This window comes from Gymnoscopelus braueri (assembly GCF_963280865.1).
Source record: "Gymnoscopelus braueri genome assembly, chromosome: 1".
Classification (NCBI taxonomy): Eukaryota; Metazoa; Chordata; class Actinopteri; order Myctophiformes; family Myctophidae; genus Gymnoscopelus; species Gymnoscopelus braueri.
The window spans coordinates 33,349,664-33,369,118 of record NC_137603.1 but is presented as its reverse complement, the minus strand read 5'-3'; the positions used below and the strand labels follow the sequence as shown (position 1 = coordinate 33,369,118).

At 41.5% G+C, this 19,455-nt stretch overlaps 1 protein-coding gene across 17 annotated transcripts in view; it reads right to left on the bottom strand.

The window, feature by feature from the left end:
- The window catches only part of herc1 (HECT and RLD domain containing E3 ubiquitin protein ligase family member 1), a 108,517-nt gene extending 89,432 nt beyond the window's left edge, over nt 1–19,085 (bottom strand). For all 17 annotated transcript variants that reach the window (XM_080437128.1, XM_080437138.1, XM_080437129.1 and 14 more), the window contains exons 1-11: nt 18,915–19,085; nt 10,287–11,263; nt 9,971–10,066; nt 9,583–9,777; nt 8,353–8,664; nt 6,466–6,562; nt 6,112–6,255; nt 3,653–3,780; nt 2,690–2,834; nt 697–868; nt 111–245 (exon numbers count right to left, since the gene is read on the bottom strand). In XM_080437128.1, the coding sequence (XP_080293254.1) occupies nt 111–245; nt 697–868; nt 2,690–2,834; nt 3,653–3,780; nt 6,112–6,255; nt 6,466–6,562; nt 8,353–8,664; nt 9,583–9,777; nt 9,971–10,066; nt 10,287–11,237 (2,375 nt within the window). In that variant the 5' untranslated portion in view covers nt 11,238–11,263; nt 18,915–19,085. The remainder of the gene's footprint in view (nt 1–110; nt 246–696; nt 869–2,689; nt 2,835–3,652; nt 3,781–6,111; nt 6,256–6,465; nt 6,563–8,352; nt 8,665–9,582; nt 9,778–9,970; nt 10,067–10,286; nt 11,264–18,914) is intronic.
- Nucleotides 19,086–19,455: the final 370 nt, after the last annotated feature.

The window sequence follows — 19,455 nt, the reverse complement described above, 5'->3', positions numbered from 1 at the left end:
TTATCAACATAGTTATTAGATATTAGCAATATTTTACATAATTTTTCTTTCAATGGTGGATATTGTAAATTCCATTATGGGCCTGACCCTGTTCCAGTGAGTGAGGTTACCTGGAGGAGGGAAACGGGAGGGGGGGCACCTCGCTGTTGATTCCATCGCAGTAGCGCTCAAGGAAGGAGCGGAGGTGAGAGAAAGTGCTTTCTTCCAAGTCAACGCAGTAAGGCCTGTGCCATGCCACCACTTGCCTACGGAGCCACAGATGATAAACATTATTAATGATTCATTCTTTAATTAATTTAATGAGGTAATTAATTCATTCATTCATTAATCAATTAATTCATTATTCCTTGATTAATGATGAGCACAGCTTGTGTAGATACATACATTTCATTTTACCAGTAAATTAGACCAATAGCTAGTAGTCATTATGAAATCAAGAATGTTCAGTTCTCAACCTCTACAATCTGAAAAGGCTAGTCTTTACATGACAATTTTACAGATGAATTAGTCGACTAAGAACTTCGTTAGTTTAGGACAGTCCTATGTCACACACAACCTAATCTTTGACATGCGTTATGCAACCCCCCATTCCGCATAGAGGCACTTAGCTGTTGTGACATCAGTGTCTACATTCCCCCCTATGTCAATATTCCCTGTGAAACACAAGCGTGTATATTTAGCCTACTGGTGGCTGACCTGTCCCTGGGCAGGGCTGTCCAGGCCAGGCTGTGCGAAGTGCCGGCTGAAATCTGCTGGATGGCGACCCCGTCCAGGCCCACCACCTTCTTGGGCTTGGTGATTGGTCCTGTGGAGTTACCCTGGCCACACTGACCCATGGAGTTGTTGCCCCACGCGTAAACTTCATTGTCTGCAGTGGTGGAAAAAGTACTCAAATGTTTTACTTAAGTAAAAGTATCAATACTGCAGATGTAGAAAGTACTCTGTCACAAGTAAAAGTCCGGAATTCAAAATTCCCTTGGGTAAAAGTACAAAAGTATTGGTATCAAAATGTACTTAAAGTACCAAAAGTAAAAGTACTAAGATTTTTGAAAATAGCCTAGGTATAAAATAGGGCTAAAGTGGTTAATGTATGTTTTATTATGTAATATATTTAAATCTGCAAAGTAACTAGTAACTAAAGTTTTCAAATAATTGTGGCGTAAAAGTACAATATTTGCTTCTGAGATGTAATGGAGTAGAAGTAAAAGTATATACAATTGGAAATACTCCGGTAAAGTAAAAGTACCTCAAAATTGTACTTAAGTACAGTACTTGAGTAAATGTACTTAGCAGGGCCGGCCCTAGGATTTTCGTGGCCCTAAGCAAATTTTTTTTGGGTGCCCCCTCCAAACACCCCCCATTTTAAAATCATTATGTAATTTTTTATTGCATACTAAAATAATAACGTTAGTTGTTGGATAGGAGATACATGACATAATTATAATATGAAAGTAAAAAAGAAAAAAAAAAGAAAAACATTTTTTTTTTCTCTTTTTTGTGGCCCCCCTAGTGGTTGTGGCCCTAAGCAACCGCTTATATTGCTTATAGCAGCGGCTTATACCAGCGGCCTGGTACTTAGTTACTTTACACCACTGATTGTCTGCATTAGGATCGATGGAAACAGATTAGCACTGCAACTACCGATTATCTTCTTAGTGAGTATTCTATGGATTACTTTTCCTATTCATCGAGAAACAAACAAAAAAAAAGTTAACATTTACTGTATGAACAAATCAATTAACCGCTTCAAGCTGCACTAATTAACTTTCCTCTGTTATCCCGGATTAGAACTCGCTTTCCTGGGCAAGTGCTGACATTTTTACCATTGAGCTAATAGAGCCTGCCTGCTTGCTCGGAGTGTAAATTGAATCTTGACCGAGGTCAAAATTCATGTCAGATCCTGTGTCTAGGTAAGACATGACCTTTGACACTAAATGTCTCAATAGAAGAGCAGGGAGATAAAATACAACCACTCCAATTGTAGAAGCTATATTGTATTAACATACTCTACCATACAGATTGGACTAAATTAAAATGTATTCATAAAAAATAAGTTACAGTACATAGTGCTGCTTTAAGCATGATTTTATACTTCAATGGACAACGGTGTCATGCAAAAATAGTGAAAATAGCCAATCTACAAGTTGTAGATCGGCTATTTTCACTATTTCTCCATTTATTTATTTATTTTATAACTTTTTTCCTAAAATGACATACCTAAAATAGGGGTCGATAATTAATTATACCCCTAGAATGGACAGAAATATCAGATTATACAAGTCTGTGAGATCAAGGATTCAATGTTACAATTAATTAAAACAACCATAGAATTTGAGCTGAAATGACTGTAGTGACTCCATGCACTGTATCAAAAAGTACAGAGCAGGGAGGACACAAGGCATTACGTCACGCTAATGATGACACATCTGTTACAGTTGTACTCTATAAAACAAAGTAAAACCTCTGCTCCATCAGCGGAGTACTGTGCACCCTGATATCACCCAGATCAACACTTTTAGCAGCTATGGATCCAAGACGGCATTGAAATGTGTGCAAGAAGTCAATAAACCAGCAGCTGCTTATATTTAACCAAGGCCAGATAAGCAGTGCAAAGACAGAGAGGGAGTCACGCAGCGTGACAGAGAGAGAGAGAGAGAGAGAGAGAGAGAGAGAGAGAGAGAGAGACTACCATGTGACAGGGCAAGGCAGTGGCTGTCCCCTATGGAGATGTCCACCACCCGCGTGGTGGCTAGCTCCTCGATTAGCTTTGGTCTTAGTGCTGTGGCCTCGGATGACCCACATCCAAGACAGGCCCCGCAGCCCCACGCGTACACCTGGAAAACACATTAACGGTCTGCATTAGCACGTGATATTTACTATGCAATGTAAATGTGTTATTCAATGTATACTACACCCAACCCCAAACATGTACTATAATGGTCTTGTGGATTGTCAAAAAGAACTTACAGGAACTGATCTACAAGCTAACAACGCCTTGCACTGCAACATGTTGACAGCTTGTAGACCTGTTCTTTTTGACAAGCGAGACCCTTGCACGGTTAAATATAAATTAAGATGAATATTGTGTCTTTCACATTACGCCAACTATGTTATGTAACATAGTCATTACAGAATATCTTTGTAAGGCACTGGATCTCAATATCGGGTTCGGGGTCCATTTGTACACTCTCAAAGTTATATTAACAATATATATTTTACAGTGTAGACTGGGGTTAGCCTGACACTCAGCCTGAATTTTCATTTCGTTTCACTCCATTATTCAGTCTGAAAGCCCTCTCAATGCAGCGGAGTTCTGAGATGGGGGCGTGGCCAAAGTGGGACTCCACTATGAGCCAACGCGATTGGTTCATACTGGATTGTCCCGATCCCGATTCGTCGTACAGATTTTCAACCGAGCAACACCCGCCTTCGAAAGCGTCACCAGACCCTGAATGCTAGGCAAAGGATTCAGGGGGTGGAGCCAGGCTAGACTGGGGTCCCAGATATTAAAAATAAATGAATAAATGTTATCAAATGGTGGTCTGTGGCCCAGTGTAGCTATATCAAAACTAGGGGTCCAGTTTGAGAGCCACTGCCGTAAGGTATCCTCATCTGGCCAGTAAAGGTCAATGTTTCAGTATGTGAGCCTCACCTGGCCAGTAGAGGTCAAGGCGAGAGACGACTGGCTTCCTGCACACACTTTCCTGATGAACATCCCTTGCAGAGCCTCAACTACTTTGGGTTTGTACACTCGATTGGTGTCACCGTGACCGAGTTTTCCTGTAGAATGAGGCAACAACGTTTTTATAATGTTGAATTAATTTGTACAGTGTGAAACAAAAACAATACAGTCGAACGTTTGTTCACCAGAATCCAGAAGAGTCCAGAAGAGTGTCACGCAAAAAGCAGCAAAAATAGCCAATCTACAAGCTCACAACACGGTTCGTTGTGAGCTTGTAGATCTGCTATTTCTGCTATTTAAGAAACATTTTCAAGGTGAAAGTAAAAGTGGTTAACACATTCACTGCCAGGGGCTTTCTAATGCTGGCAGGTAGCTTCTGCCAGCATTTTTAAGCATTCCGACACATTTTTCAAGAACCACAGAATATTTATCTCCAGTATGATCGATCCCCTGATGGTTGCTAATCACGGAGGAAATCACTGTGCTTCCGTGAAAAAAATAAATGTCATTGTGACCTCCCGTTCTCTTGTTATACCCAGTTGAAAATAGCATGTTTCGCCAAAAATACATATGATTTTAAATGACGGACATATCCGTCTTTGGTGGTTAATGGTTGGATTTGAAATGATGAAATGATGGTGAATGTGTTAAGGGTGTCGGTGGGTTTATATAAATAACCAATGAAAAGTATTATAAAGGGCTTGTGACTAAATAATAAACTACATTGGATCACAGGTTCTTTTTTTCCAATTCCTGAAAAGTAACAGCTTTCCTGAAAAGGTTTTGGACAGGTTTCAAGGTTTCTGCCCGACAGCGACGATTATGTGCAGTTTAAAGGCTTTCAGCTGCATGGATCAACAAAGGAATACAGCCATTCAGCAGAATCAATAGCATGCATTCAATGATCAACACTGCATTCATAATGACCACCAAGCAGAACAGTCACTACATTTTAAAATATACTGCTGCTGATACCTAACCATTATAACGATTACAATGTACGGTATGTATTTAGCAGTCTCTTCCATCCTGAGCAACTTACAAGTGAGAAATCAGAGTAAGCAGAGTAACCATGATCCCTTATCAACAAACAACACGGTAAATAGTCACATAAAAGTAGAGTGCTAACAAAAAGAACAATGTAACGCCTCAGAGAAACTAGGATATCAGGTAAACATCAGGCCCAGTATCTGTCTAAACAACATGCTATCGAAATAATATAACATGAATATGATAACATTCCTGGTCAAGAAAAACGAATCTAAATATAACAAAACAACATAGTAGTATGACTGATTAGTTAACTAGCATCTATCGAAAAGGTTACAAGAAATGATACAAGGAGCGGTGAGGTGGTGTCTGAAGAGGCGAGTTTTCAGACTGTGGCAGAATATTGGGAGTGAGTCTGCAGTCCTGGCTACAAGGGGGAGTTTGTTTTATAGCTTAGAAGCCAGGAGGGTAATTGTAGTTTCATGTGCATGGTTAAAGTGCCATGGATAAAAAATATGAAAAATGTATAAAATCACATCTTTATATCCACCAGGCTGTAACGGCCCCCATGATTCTGTTTGTGAGTCTGTCCGTGTCCAGCTAATCTCGGACACTACTGGATGGATCGGCGTGAAACTTTGAAAACACACTCTCGGTAGGCCAAGAAAGAATCTCTGCCCCACATTTTTCAAATCCGCCCCATGATGACACTATAACAGGCTGACCATTTCAGCCATTTTGCATGTTATTCTAAATACACTACTCCTACAGATTTTGTCAAAGATTCACACAAATGTGATCAAGATGTATTGGTGCGGTTTGCAAAAAAATGCCGATCCGCCCAAATGTTTATTTACACATTGAGGGGCCTCTAAAACAACACACGGCCAAAGGCGATTTCACTTATACTCGTAGGGGGAGCCACAAATGCTACAAATGTCCTGTTTGTTGCCGCAAACAGGGTTTTGATAATCCATACCATTTGCCTGTAATTTCTGTCACAGGTTTGTGGGATTCCAACATTTAGGGATCATTCCTAAATTGTGTTAGAGCGCCCTCTTGTGGAATTTTCAAAAAAAAATGTACTTTTGAATCGACGTAGATCTACGTCAATGGCGGTGAACGGCTGGAACTGAAAGGACGTACAGTAGACCTACGTCCTTGGCAGGGAATGTGTTAAGAGAACTACATATGGCAGACTGCTTATTTTAATTGACGACAATCCATCAGACTGATAGCGTGTAGGACTACAGTTCTGAGTGCAACGCTACTGTATAGCCATTCAAGCTCATATGTTGAATTTAGATTTTCCCAGACATATCAGTCGGTGGACATCTCTGATCGTCTGGCTACGCGTGACTATTAGGAGTTAGGAGGACATATGTAATAAAGACAAAACAAATTCCGCAGCAGTTCAACAGTAAGAAGATTTCACCCACCGTTGTCCCCGCCCCCAAAGGACCAAACAGTCCGTCCATCCTTGGACAGAGCAATGGTATGAGAGCTTCCACAGGAGACCTCGCCAACATTGCTGATGTCTTTCACCAGGGTGGGAATGTTTCGGCTGTTGCTGTCCCCATGACCTACAAAAAAACAGAAGAAACAGTCTGTACAAGAAGCCCCTCCTATCATCAGTCTATGAGACCAATTAATTATAGATTATTATAATTATGTTGATGAGGTACCCATTAACAGTAGATTAAAGGTCCAGGGGACTGGTCATTTAATCTACAGCATGTGAAGTTTGAGGTGTTAAAAAGGCAATGGCAAACGTACAAATTTAAGAAAATTACCTAATCGTCCAAAATCTCCTTCGCCCCACGTGTACAACTCTCCATCCTCACTGACCGCAGCACTGTGTCTGTAGCCAGCAGACACGCAAACCACCACCTTACCCAAGCAAAGCACCACACATCATTATACAAATGTCATACAAACAACCAAGGTATTCCACTTCATTCCACTGGGATTCACAGTGAAATGAAAAGCTTTGTCAGGCTGAAGATAGCCACACAGTAAAATCATTGGTTAAAAGTGTTTAAACATGTGTATAAAAGAGTGTAAACATGGCCCCAAATTGATCCTTATGGGTCCATTTTTACACTCTGAGTTAAACAACCACTGAGAATTCAGCTGTAATAACCAATCCTGCCCGATTAGGACTAATGAAAAGCATGATGATTTTACAATACAACATTGTGATCACAAATTATCTATCCAATCACTAATATTAATCTAAATTTCTGAGGTTAAACAATTTACAAATGTTTTCAGTCATCTTACTAAGGTCTTTAGTGAAATTCTGTAATGAGGACTGTACTGTTACTTAGGGCACGTTGTCAATAAGTCACTTTACTTACAAATGAATATGTAATATTACTTGAAGCATCAGCAAAAAGCTCAAGGCAGAATGTGCTTGTTTGACCTCATTCGGCTTAGAGCTGGAAATGTTTCCAAACAGCACTTGATGATCAATTTTTCTCCTCTAAAACAAAATGCTTTTAGTGTATTCATGCAGCATGAAGTAACATTTACGTATATCTCTACCCTGAATCGTGCAAGAGACTCGAAAGATAGGTTTGCCTATCTGACCAATCATTCTGTAAATATCTCTAAGGTATATAATATAAGGTCTGGGTTACAGTCTGCTCAGTTCTGTGCTCCCTTCAGCACTTTTGAAATGTGAGGAGCTCAAAAATCTGAAAACTATCCATTAAATGTCTGAGATTGAGTGGTGAATAGCGGATTATCAATCAATATATGATTATCAATCAATATATGACTATCAATCGTAAACTTGAGTTGTACGATACATGACTGTAGAGCTCTAAATCAATAAACATTATATTCTGTCACCTTTTCTACATAGTGTGGTTTCCATTTATAGCCATGTGAACCCACTTATATTATAATAAGTCATGAACCAGTACCCGATTTCAACAAGCTCTGGAGTTTGAGGTCACACAATCTCATTGGTTAACCCTCCCCCCGATCCTTAATTGACCTTAACCTCACAAGTTTAGCAGACGCTCTTATCCAAAAACCTCCACCATGTGAACATTATACCTGAACTTAAGAGTAGGTCGGCTCCACTTGCCTCTGGCTTTTCACACAATGCATCATGGGTATCATACTGCGGGTTCAGGAGCCATGACCTACAGTATAATATATTATCCCCTATTTGGAGCCTTTTTAGGCACAAATCATTGTTTGTTTGTGTTTTGTCTGATACCGAATCAAATCTATTTTATATATAATGTGGAATAATTATTTGAATGGATATGGACATAGGGATACATTGTGTAATAATTCAAGTTGCAGTAAGAAAACGTGCCCTTTTTTAAATTAGTTTAGGCTTCCTCAAATGCTATCCAGAAGAGTTAGTAACTGCTCTTGGTGAAACTGCCAAAATAAAATAATTATCCTGCTATAATTTGACAAACCTCTGTAGTAGTGAGAGCAAAACTGTGTGCCCGGCTCTCCTCACTGGCTGGAGCAATTGATCTGACAGGACGCGCAATAACCCCACGTTTGTAACTACTTTCGCCTGTGCACTTCACCGGGTATGGTCTAGTCTCAATAATTAGTAGAATAGTAAAGTATGATTCTTGCAGAGCCATAACTATGATTTTAAATCAAATATCTCGTATCAATAATGTAACATTGGCAGTCTGCCTTACCTTTCCTTGCAGCGGCCCCTGGATAAGTTTAGGGTACTTCTGTGTGGAACTGTTGCCGTGACCCAGTTTACCATAATCGCCATCGCCCCAGCTGAAGACCTCGCCCTCGGTTGTAAAGGCCAGCGTGTGGCCATCTGAACCCTTGGATGATGACACCTTCTTGATGGCACGATGGGGTTCAAAGGTCAGCTTCTTGAGCGTTGACTGGTTATTCGAGTCCCCAAGACCCAGGCGACCATAACTGCCTTTTCCACAGGCCCGTACTGAGCCATCAGAAGATATTACGAAAGTGCAATATTGGCCCGCTTCAATCTGCAGAGAATGGAGCCAAAGCGAGCATGAGACGGCTGGGGTCATGGCCGGGATCATGACAAGTAAAAACATGTCAAGTAAAAAAAACAGATTTGAAGAATATGGCATTTCCTTACCTTTACTAAACCCATATGCCTGATTTATGCTCTGTCGCACACCGACGTCAAGCTCACAACGCGCTGCGGATACAACGTGTTGAGAGCTTGTAGGTCTGCTATTTTCAGTGCTCAACGCCATCATGTGATACAGTATGAATCGGGCTATAAAGCAGAATGTCTGCCACAAACCTGTAGCAACGTCTGAAAAGAAAGGGAGTACTGCCGCGCCTCAGCCAATCGAAGGCAGGTCAGGTGAGTCACAGGAGCAGGACTACACAGCATTAACGTAGAGTGAACACACTGGAGCATCTTGGACAATACCTTTATTAAAAGGTGCTACAAATAATGACAGTTATTTGCACCTTAATAAAAAAAAGGCTTATTGTCCAAGCTGCTCCAGTGTGCTCTCTATGTTTATGCTGTAGTAGAAACTTCTGTCTCAATGTAATGAGATGTCTCCATTTGACATTGAAACACAAAACCAAGCCGTTTCCCGTTTGACATTTATTAATCCGCTTTAGATGCTTCTACAGTAAAGCCTCATCTATATGGTGTAAGACACCCCCCGTGAGCCAGATTTCTTGGCTTATTGACGTAATTTGGAACATCTCACAGGGCTGTGAGTCACTTGGCTCATACCAGCTGAAATTTCTAGGGGCTCACACCGTTGCCACGGAAACAGGACGCTTGTCAGCGAGCCAATGCATTGAGTATAAATGCACAGAGCTATGAGCCATAGCTCGTCTTACACAGTATAAACCAGGCTTAAAAATAGCACAACTCTGCAGGAACGGATGATCAATACATTCTCGTCTCTTACCGTCTGTGCATCGGCAAAACTAGGGGCCAATTTGGGCTGCAGAATCTTCTCCTGGGTGCCCTCCACAAGCTGATGACTGCTGTTGCTGCCCCATACATAAACCTCACAGGTCTCAGACACCATGGGCGCCTCACCGGTTTGTATGCTGTCTGGGCTGGCACACGTACGGGAGTAGTCTGATGCCATCCTACATACCTAAAAAGGGGGGGGGGGATACCAAGGGAACATGGGGGGGGGGGGGGGAGACCAAGGGAACATACATGAGAAGGAAAACGCAATTTTGTCTTGCACTGTGATCTTGAATTTAACCGACTGTGTCCACAGCACGCTTTGAATGTTGATCAAATTATGACAACACAGAATTTCCGACATCTGAAATAGCCCATACCTCTTCAAAAAGACAGAGGGCTGCTTCGTACAACGAGCACAAGCCATCGGATGTGCGTGTGGGTTCTCGCCATTGGCTGCGGTCTGCTGAGGATCCCTGAGACAATGACACACATACATACACACACACATATACATATTAGACAGACAGACAGACAGAAGACAGACAGACGGACAAGATGCAGATAAGAGACTTCCACATGTCTCTTCAAGTTATGCTCTACTACCCTTGTTAATATTAAATGATAAGTGAAGTGGGAAGAACTTCCAACAGCAACTGGAACAACGTTCTGGAAAAAGGTGTGAAAGAAACTTACCAGTGAGCGTCTCATCTGCATGAGGATGTTCATGAAGCAGTCATAGCCAATGAGGCCCTCTTGATTCTGTAGAACCTTGCTCTTTTCCATGGTACTGACCAAGGCTGAGGCAGCTAAGGCCATCTCGATCCATTCCAGCAGGTAGCGCAGGGAGCCCCTCTGTGACGCCAGGCCCAGCAGGAGCTCAGAGGCCAGCCGCCGCCCCAGAATGTCTGCCCCAGAGTTTGGCATGGTTACCCCTTTGAGGAAGGTTGTGACCTGGGTGAGGCAGTCCAGGCCCATCGGGGGGATCTTGCTCTCATTGGCTAGAGAGAGGGGTGGCAGGGAGCCAACCACATCGATGGCCGTGTGGATGACGTCATTGCACAGGTTTATGCTGCCTCCGGGGGTTCCGCTGGGGTTGGCCACAGGGGGCATCATCCAGCTCTGGCGCAGCAGGGCAAAGAGCAGGCTGAGGCCTGTTCGAACGCCCATCTCGATGAGGGCGTCGGTGCTGGAACGCGGCCGCTCGCTGACGGAATGCAGGTCAGTGGAACCCGAGTTGTTCTCTGGGGAATGCTGCTGCTGTTTGACCTTGCCCTTGTCGTGGTATTTGTTGGACAGCGCATAGAAGATCCGCTGGAGCACCAGGAGACGTTTGCGCAGGGCGGCGGCAAACGGTGAGTCAGAGCAGACCATCTTGGCCAACGCCAACTGGCTGCTGAGCAGAGCGTCGAGGTAGTGCTCCTGTTCATCACTGGAGAGAGACTCGCGCTCAAAGTCTGGCAACTGGGGACCCTTCAGGCACAGCACTTGCTGAGGCAGCAGGACCACCTCTTTGTTGGCTATCAACTTGGAGTAGAGCACCGAGACTCCCTCCCGTGTGGCTATAGACTCGCTGTCCTCTGTGATCCATGAGCTGTTCAGGTGCTCCAGCCATTTCAGTTTCACCGGGGGAATCATCAAAGCCATGGCATGTCACTCTGGGGCCATTGGTCCTAACAAAACACATACAAAAATGTGACAGATTGATACCTCTGACTCTGTGTTTCCAAATGGGCCACAGAAAGAAATGGGCATTTTAAGATTTAAGTTGAATGAATGATCTGGGCTAATTTGAACAATAACAAGCGTATACATAGTTAATGATTCCATGATGCTGGCAAAACAGCAAGAACACCAAGTTCCTCAGCCTGAAAAGTTAAAAGGTGTGGGGCTGTAAATAACATGCTTTTCAACTGGCAAGTCACCACCATTAACCATCTGGACATTTAGCTGGCACCCCTATCCAGTGCGAGTTATACAAATTGCAAGAATAGAGAAAGCTTACATTACTCATTTCAGAAAGGTTATACTAACAAATCATGAAGAGCACAAAGCAACTCCCCTGAGAACATTCCTGTATAATATACAACTGTCTGCAAAAATAAATAACATGATAAAAAACATTTGGATGTTTGTTAGGCTAAGTGAATTGTGTACTTGTATGACAATGTGGAAGATCTAAGAAAGCTAAATAATTGGTATTTTACAGAATATAGGTAGACGATAGCTATGTTTGGTCTCAATGGTCTGCTCACTTAAACTCTCTTAAAGTTTCTTCACTAGTAACTACAGTACAATGGTAACAAGCTTCTGGGGAGAGAAATGAGAAGACAATTATGATTATAATCATGCACCACTTGTGCAGAAAGTAATCAGCTTTCTGAAATGTTTGCATATTTTGTTGTGTTGTCCTTTGAAAAGATTCTGTGGCTCACCATCAGGAGAAAATGTAATTAAATAAAACAACACAACACAACACAACACACAGACACAGTCTCTCTCTTTGGGGCAAATAGCATACATATATTTTTCAAATTATTTGAAGTATTTAATGGTAGTTCTGTTTAGTATTTCTATGTACTGAGATCACTCACTGCAGACAGTGCAGGAATACACAATCAACTTGCTGGCTAATATTAGTTTGCTAGTTCTTCAAATAATGCACTATTATGCACTTAACTCTTTGACTGCGGACGACGCGATAACGCGTCAAGTGCTACTTTGTCCAGTTGGCCGTCGACGCGCTCGACGCGCTGGACGCGCGTTCATTGTTTAATCTCTGATTGCGCTATGCTGCTTAATATTCAATGTTATTCTCGAGTTCCACTTACTTCACGGACATCTGCATCCGGTTTCATGACCTGGATTCCGTTTCCGGTTTTTGATTCTTTTCCCCAGTCATTTTCGTCCAAAATAGGTAAATAAACGGTCTTTCACACGGTATGACGGACAAACGGACAGTTTCTCTTCTATAATCTATGGTCTGGGTGACGATCAGTCATCGCCGTCGTATATCACAACGTAATTTTCGCCGATCAAAACAATGGGGGGGACGTCACATCCGTTTTCATGTTTTTCCTTGTCTAATCTATGAAGAAGGGTGAGAGAGACCCAACGACATGATCAAAGCTGTCATGTGCTGCCCTCAAGTGGCGGATTTGTGCTGGGTCTTTACATTATGTGTCCTTAAATTATTTTCATGAGAAAAATTCAAAATATAAAAATAAAAAAACACGAAAATTGCTGGCACTGGGGGAGTACTTTATGAAAATACTCTGGCAGTCAAAGAGTTAATGTTAACTCTCTGCAATCACATAGCAACTGGGTGGCTAACGGTAGCTTACTGCTCGTTAAATCTAAACAAGGGTGGACATTAGCTGATGTGTACCCTATACGAAATTAGGCAAAGGTCCCATCTCCACCCACTTTGTTGACCCATCTTTAATGTAAAATCTTGATAACATTCATGTTAAGTGGAGCCTAATTTTGCAATCCAACTCAACTGTACCTTATGGATATATAAGGTAGAATGACTGTAGTCTAAACTGTGGATAAATAGGTGTTTGTCTCATACGCAAATATTATTCTCATATCTCCTGGATTGAACTCTTTCACCCAGAGTTTGGCAGATGTCCTTGAAGGACCTTTACTCACAAATATGACTCATCTGAAATACTGTCACCTCTCAATGTTTATTGTACTTCTCCCTTTGGCTAGCAACATGTCATGTTGTTTGGAATGGACATATCATTTAGGAAAGAGGGGCGTGATAAAATGCGAAGAAGACCAAAGTGATAATTGGTTTGCAATAAATCCATAAATTGTTTCCTTTTCAAAAAGTGGTCTGAATTTTCAATGCAACCTACATTATTCTGATTAGGTCGGATACAACCATACACTCTGGGTTAATTTCACTCAATTTTCAAGTAGAATAATACCTTAATAATGTGCAACAAATTGTTCTAATTGAGCAACAGTAGTGTGTGGGCTCCTGGTAGCTGGCTACTTTTCCCATCTAGCTGAAGCCCGAACCTCTTATCATGACACTGTACCTTTCTGATTTTCACAACTTACATGCTGAACATTATTTAACAATAGGGAGGGGGTTCAGAAGAACCCTACAATCTGGAGTCAGCTAAAAGCTCAATTTATACTCCATTGGATGGCAGTGTCCCTTGCCGAAAATAACTTATCTTCATGCTTCCAAAACTTGAAGATCAGTTCTAGTCGGCAAGCAACACCATCATACGGCGGAGTATAAATTAGCCTGACTGAACTGAAGAGACACACCGTAGTGTAGGTCTAAATAGTAAAAACACTTACAACTTCACTCTGTTGGTTGTGAGATATGAAATAGTGATGGGTCGGTCATGATCGATTCGTTTGTAAGAACTAATTCTTTGCCGTGAACTTCTTGAAACAGTTACGTTCACGATTTCGTTCATGCCCCCCTCCACCCCCCCCCCCGCACACAGGACGGGCTGGCTGTTCCTCCCGCGACAGAAAGGAAGCGCTACTGAATGAGAACATTAACGAATCATTTGAACGAATCGAAATCGAAACGAAATCGTTCGTTCACTGAAATGAACGTTTTTTTCCCACCACTAATATGAAAGGAATCATGTCATGTAAAACAGTTCTCACATTAAGGATGACTTTTGGACATCACTCCAAATCATATAAATTATTTATGAGTACTGAGTAGAGTATTAAGTACATAAGGTCTGTACTATGAAGATGGATTTGGGGGTTATTTATGTAACTTCAGGTTTAACCCTGGGTTCTAACTTCTTACCAGGGTACATAGTAACTTATGCTGCACACCTAACCTGCTCCGCTGCTTGGGAGCAGCTTATGTTAGAGATAAGATTACTGATCAATGCTTATAAACCCACCACCTACAGACCAATTGATTATCTTAGAATGCGGCAAAAGCCTTTTGATTTACCCAGTACCACCAAAGTTTTATAATGTTGGGCCAGCTCCTCTGGAGCAGTGTTGGGGTTGCCTTGCTCAAGGGCAGTTTTGCTGTCGCCTAGCACATTTCATGAGAGATTATGTTAATGTGGCATGTGCTAATGATTTCTTCCTGTTAAAGCCTACATAATGTTGTATTTCCTATTCCTATTCTAACTTATGGTATATAAGCTATACTTAGCTTTTTTTAATAGACAGACAGAACTTTACTGACCCCAAGGGAAATTCAGGTTCTCAAGATTTAATTTAAACCTTTAGCAGTGACTGATTGAAGCACTGAAGCACTGTACTTTAAGACAAATAAAATAAATAATAGCCAGGTGCACTGTGTGTGCGTGTGCGTGCGTGCGTGTGTGTGAGAGAGATAAAGAGGGTGATAGAGAGAGACTTCACTGCTCTTCACTGCTCATTAAATGTCCAACACTTCATCATTCATCTAGTCCAGAGGTCTTCAACAGGGGTCCAGGTACTCCAGGGGGTCCGCGAAATTGTTGTTTGATTAAACAATATTTTTGTTTGGGGGAAAAAAACGTTTTTTTTTCTTTTTTTCCCCCCAAAATGTCAAATCGTCTTTAAACATAACATGAATCCATAGCAAACAGATAAATGGAGGCACTACGCACAATAACATGGTATGTTTATTCATATTTTGTAGAGAATTTTTATTTTGCACACCTACTGGGGCAGGTGCGTATAGGAGCAGGCAATATAAAACACAATTGTATACAAAAATATACAATATATGTGGTAGCCCCCCCTACCCTACGAGGTAGGGGGTCCCTGCTCCATCTCCCCATCAGTTTGGGGGTCCCTGGCCTGAAAAGGTTGAAGACCCCTGATCTAGTCCAATTAAGTTTAATAATGGGATTACATTTAGCATATGGCACATTTTCTTTATATGCTGCCCTGAACAAACTAGCTTAAACATACTGGCACGGAATTCTGCTACAAAATAATTACCACACACGCCATAACAACAATACATCTAACACATTAATTTAATGGAATACACAAGTGTAAGTCTGAGGAAGAGCCCGTGTTGCACAAAACGTGCACAAAATAAGATTCTCGAAAGAGGAGCCATTGTATCTACAAGGTCATTTTTGCTGATCCAGCGTCAATTGTATCGGACATTGGGATGTGCATGTCTTTTTTATTGTCTTGCAGAGATATTATAAGCCTTGAACTTATGCATTCATATAGTCTATGACTTTTTTTGCCAGCAGTCTTTCCTGCATTTGGCAGATGAAACTGTTTTGCTTTTAGCCTCAATAATATATTTAACTATTTGTTTAACATAATGCATTGCTTTTCATTCGTAAAGTAAACGGCTGCCAGTGACTTTGTCCATGTTTGTGATTGGTTGGTTGTATATGCCGCAAACACCGCCCCTGAACATCAGATCCACAACAGATCCAGTCTTAATGGTAAACAGTCAGAGACGCTACCTGATGTACACAATATAAGCTGATGGTAAGTTAATGATCAATGTTATCTAGCAGACTGGCACTGAGCAAAGTGGCTTGAGTCATTTCAAACTAAACAGAAAAGATGCCAAATTCACTGGACCTTCTGGGCCTATTATTATTAATCTACTGTAACGACTAGATCAGTGGTTCTCAAAGTGGGTCCTTGAGGGATTCCAGGGGGTCCCCAGGAAAAATGTGATAATAGCATCAGTTTAATCACTTTAACCCGATATAGAGTACAGCGGTTATTTTTAAATAGCTGATCTACAAGTTCAAAATGCATCACATCGCGACGTGAGCTTGTAGATCAGCTATTTTTAAAGAAACTTTCAGAAATCTATTTAAAGAAAAACTAATATTTTTTAAAACATTTTAACACCACCAACCAATCTTGTATGGGGGTCCCTCCCTGGCAAAAAATATTTTCTGATGTGGGTCCGTGATAAATTTGGGGGGTCCTTGACATGAAAACATTTGAGAACCAGTGAACTAGACTAAGTTAAAAAAAAACGTATTGTATTTAACCAATGTATCATTATTGTTGCTATTAAGCAATTAAATGCAATTAAATACATTTAATGGTTGATATTAATTTCACAAATATTCAAAAAGCATTGCATTTGGTCATGTGGAAATGACGCGTGTTGCTACAGTAATCACTTGTGACTGATTACTATGCAGTGTACTGTACAGGTGTAATAAATAATTGCCCAGCCAAATTATGTAAAATCAAGCTTAAGTAGGTGCAGTGTATTGCTCCTATATTGGGAGCGTGTCTATGTTGATGTTCCCTAAGCCCTACTTTCCCTTGACCCAATGTCCCCTCAACCCTAATACCAAACCCATTCCTAACCCTTACCCCAGGCCTATCCCTAACCCCTAAACTGAGGGAACAAACATAGTATCAGCTCTTAGCTCCCCAAGCCAAATATACTGGCCTGAAAAGTTGGATGTTATTCAAGCCATGTAATACATTATTATTACATTCCTCTTATTCCTCTGACAAGACAAAAGAGCTTAACCAATGTGTGATTTTAAGCAACACTGACTCTTCCAAAACCCATGTCCGCTTAAAAAAAACATAACATGATACTGTACGTCTTAAAAATGGGATCCTGGTTTTGTGCACTGTCACACAACTCTGTCTTAGGTGAGGGTAATGTGCAACATTTAACACTTCAACTGTCTTAGGTGACGGTTGTATGCAACCTTTAACCACTTTAACAACCCTAGCATCACTATTCTGGATGGAACATTGGCTGATAATAGCCGATCTACAAGCTCAGGGCGCCTTGCAATATGTGATGTGTTGTGAGCTTGTAGATAGATGGGCTATTTTCGGCAAAGAGATTTGGTGTAGGGAAAAAGGAGCAGACCACAGTATAGAACCAACCATGCCATCTACATTCTAGTATAGCGCGTTCATAACTGTATTACTACATACAAAGTCAGATGCTCAAGTTTTCAGTTTTCAAATGACTCTGGTTCTATCAAACCGCATACTGCATGTACCGATATTCCTACAAAATCCCTAAGCATGCTATGAAAGTCACCTCTTCTATTTTCAAAGGGGTCATGTGAATTGGTGTGACACAGATTCATGGGCGGGACAAATCCATTTCAAACTCATGACGATTGTATTGAATATTCACAACATGGACAAACTAGACTCAGCATCAAGTCACATCATGGAAACACATCTGAGAACTGCTACCAAAAATCAATTGTTTACTGCTTGGCTCCTGCCCTCTAGAGAACATCTGGGTCATCTGCCATAGACCTTGTCAGTGCTGAACGCCATTGATTGCAGTTAACAACACATGCTTTGATCTCAACTGTACTCTAGATATCTACATTGGTTCTCAAACATTTTCATGTCAATTTGTCCCACAAATTGATATACATATATATTAGGCAGCTGACCCCCATTCAACAATGTGTTTGTGCCAGGGAGGGACACCCATAAGAGAATATTGCTGTTAGAAATGTCTATAGTGTAGTTTGTAGGGAGCTAACAGTGGAGAGACTGAAGCCTCTATGAGGGCGAAGAGAACTATGGGTACCGGACCTTACTTCAAGAACCACTGGGCAGCTGGTTTAAATAATGACTCTGAACAAATCCAATTAAATTCAAATCATATACAAAGGGTCTTGACAGCAGGACAACTGAACTATCTATGCAGTTTAGATGGTTAACAAATGGTCCTGCAAACAATGATAGAGAGGGAAGGTGGAATTGAAAGTATATACTGCAGAACTGAAGGTACATGGTAAAGAACTTAAGGTATATGGTGCAGAACTGAAGGTATAATGGTGCAGAACTTAAGGTAGATGGTGCAGAACTGAAGGTAGATGGTGCAGAAACCCTTCACATTAGCTCTACTGTACCATGATGACACAGCTGCTAAACCTGCTGCTGCTCTGCTTCTGTCAGCTAGAATGCATCACACACATTTATTATGACACCACAGAAACACTAGCAAAACGTTCCCCTTAGGGCTAAACAATTGAACACAGCAGGCAACAATGTCAAGAGACTAATCTGCCACACATGGTTTGTTTCGAATCAAACCAAAACATAAAAAATAAACATGCCTGACAACTAATGTTGACGTTAGCTACCGTTGGCTAACGTTAGCTAGCCGGTGAACCAGAAAAATAAAGTTAGCAATGAACTTTAACGTTACAAGGTACGTGTAACGCATGTTGACCTTCAGTAGCACGTCACATTCACGTTACCTGTTCCAAAAGCCCCATTTATACCATGTTATCCAGCTAAAACACGTTAGCATTGACTAGCTTATCTAGCATCAGGGCTGTGTAGCGTTAGCTAACAGCTAGCTAGCTTTAACTGGCATAAAAGCAAAGCACCGCTTACCAGCAACTGTCTTCTTGGCTTTTAGGTTATTAGCACCTAGACACGTACGCAGCTGCACTTCATTGCACCAAAAACTATACGTCTATAATATTCGTCGCTGTTTGTTTACAGTGAAAAGGGGACACAGAGGCAGACAGACTGTCCCACCTCTCAGATCATCTCTTGCACCTCCTTCCACTGCAATGGATTTCAGGAAGAAGGAGTGTTCACTTCACTTTCAGGCAGGCCCGCCCTCCACAACCCCCCTCGCAGGGCCCCACTGCATAGATTGTGGGGCGATGAAAAAGATGTTCACGTCCCTTCTAACCCCCCTTGCAGGGCCCCAGCCCAGGCCCCTGCACAGATTGTTGGTAAATGAAAAGATATGCTACTGTACACCACCATGTACTGTATTATGTAAGGGATAATTGTCGCCGCGCTGGTACTTGTTGAGAAATAACACTCAACAGGATGATTAAACACTGAGGCAAAGCCAAGGTGTTTAACCATCCTGACAATTATCCCGCTTATTACATGCTAGATATGCTACTTAATAAATACA